Here is a 1,975-nt window from a genome sequence, read left to right as displayed (position 1 = left end):
TTCTTAAAAACGCATATGCAACAAAATGACAATTACATTAAACACTCAACAAAACCATATCCGATTGAAAATACAATCATAAACAATAAAACTACAAACTTAATAGCCTTCGCAAGTGGCGAAGATTTATTATTCTTTTTAATCTAAGGCTGGGAAATTAAACAAAGCTTATTAACATTATAGATGTTCTCAACACACACCCTGTGGACAAGTCCCTAATCCTCAGGTGCTTTAAGCATTCTTCTTCCATTCTTCAATTAGTTTCTTAACAATAACCTCACAACTTCCGCCAACCCCAGCAGCCTTCCTAGCAACCTTCTGCATTTCTCTAACTTGGGACCTCAAAGATTCATTGCCCATCATCTCTTTGATTTCCTTAGCAAAGTCCTTACTTTTCACCACCTCATGTCCTCCCCACCCCCACTCCTCAGGCAAAACCCCCACCCCAACATCCCTCATTGCTTCAGACCCTATCTTTTGATCCCCAAACTGAGCCCATGAAAGAATGGGCACTCCTTGCCACACAGCCTCAACCAATGAGTTCCAACCACCATGACTCAAAAAACCCCCAACTGCATGGTGACCCAAAATCTCCATTTGGTTTACAAATTCCTTCACAACTATGCCCTTTTCCCTCACCTTATTTATCAACTCGCTCCCTAACACATCCTCCAAATCCTCCTCCTCCTCCTCTCTATCAACTACCTTCAACTTCACCACCCACAAAAAACTATACCCACATTCTATTAACCCCAAAGCCACGTCCTTTATTTGCTGCCTTCTTATTGCAGTTTTATTCCCTAAACAAATATACACCACTGACCCTTTTGCGTGTCCATCAAGCCACTTCATTATGGAACTCATGCATCCCCCATCCCCTTGATCTACCTTCTCAAACTCACCAACCATTAAGGGACCAACACCATACGCAGGTGGCAACCCTTTAACTACTTTCCCCTCATTTAGAGCTGCTAGTGCCTCAGGTTCTATTTGTTCAAACGTATTGATGAAAACTCCATTGAGCTTCGTGAGTTTAGGACTGTCCTCCATCAATATGCTCTCAAAGAGAGAGTTGGGTTGAAGAAGCAAAGGAGGGACAGAGGATCTTGGTATCGGTGATGCAATGCCGGGGATTTTAATAACGTCACCAATGAATGAAAAAGGTTTTGCACCAGGATTTGAAGCAGCTAGAACAGAAAGGTATGCAAAAAAAGAGAACATTCTAGCTGGTGCAATGAAGTAAATGTAGCTTGGACAAGAGAGTTTCTCAATGATTGGAACCAAAGGGGAAATTAAACTAACATCAAAGATGAAAGCTGAGAGGGTTGGTGAGAGTGAGGAGAGTATAGGAGCTACAAGGTGAACAGAACGACGAATAGTTTCAAATTGAAGCCAAAAAGGGTCGTTGGTGTTAACATTCTCTGGATCATCCAAAGGAACAAGGTTTAAGTCCATTTGGGTGACTTGGTTAGGAAAAGAAGAACAAAAGCGCGAAATGAGGTTCGATTCAGCGAGAGAAACAGTGGGTTTGGGAGTGATGAGAGTGACTCTACAACCTTTGCGTAGGAACAATGATGCTGTTCTAAGACAGGGGTTAAGGTGGCCCATTCCAGCACTTGGAAGGAATGCCAAATGAACAACGGATTCGGAATCAGACATTGCTGTGTGTGGGAAGCAAGGAAGAAAAAACTTTGATTTAAGTGAGTAACATACGCACACTGAATAGCATGGGAGATATCACTTGGTATATATAATCGGTCAGAACTTGGTAAATTTGCACGAAAAATCATGAATTTGTTAATTTGATAAATTAAATTGAATATTGCAACGCCATTTGTTAATTAGTTGAGTTTAATAATAATAATAATAATAATATGTAGGATAAAATTTCACTGTTATTTAGTGTATAAAATACTAGCTTTTTATGCGATTTACTATTTGTTGAAATAAATTAAATTTTAATTTTAACTAAGCG

The 1,975-nt window shown here is 39.8% G+C and overlaps 1 protein-coding gene across 1 annotated transcript; it reads right to left on the bottom strand.

The window, feature by feature from the left end:
* Positions 1–231: 231 nt before the first annotated feature.
* Positions 232–1,700, bottom strand: LOC113868048 (UDP-glycosyltransferase 708D1-like). Its single transcript, XM_027503601.1, has one exon. The coding sequence runs from the start codon at positions 1,657–1,659 to the stop codon at positions 232–234; it is 1,428 nt and encodes a 475-aa protein (XP_027359402.1). The 5' UTR covers positions 1,660–1,700.
* Between the last annotated feature and the right edge of the window lie 275 nt (positions 1,701–1,975).

The sequence above is a fragment of the Abrus precatorius genome, unplaced genomic scaffold (genome assembly GCF_003935025.1).
Source record: "Abrus precatorius isolate BTA unplaced genomic scaffold, Abrus_2018 Scaffold5, whole genome shotgun sequence".
In the NCBI taxonomy this organism is placed as follows: domain Eukaryota; kingdom Viridiplantae; phylum Streptophyta; class Magnoliopsida; order Fabales; family Fabaceae; genus Abrus; species Abrus precatorius.
This window is presented reverse-complemented; position numbering and strand designations above follow the sequence as displayed.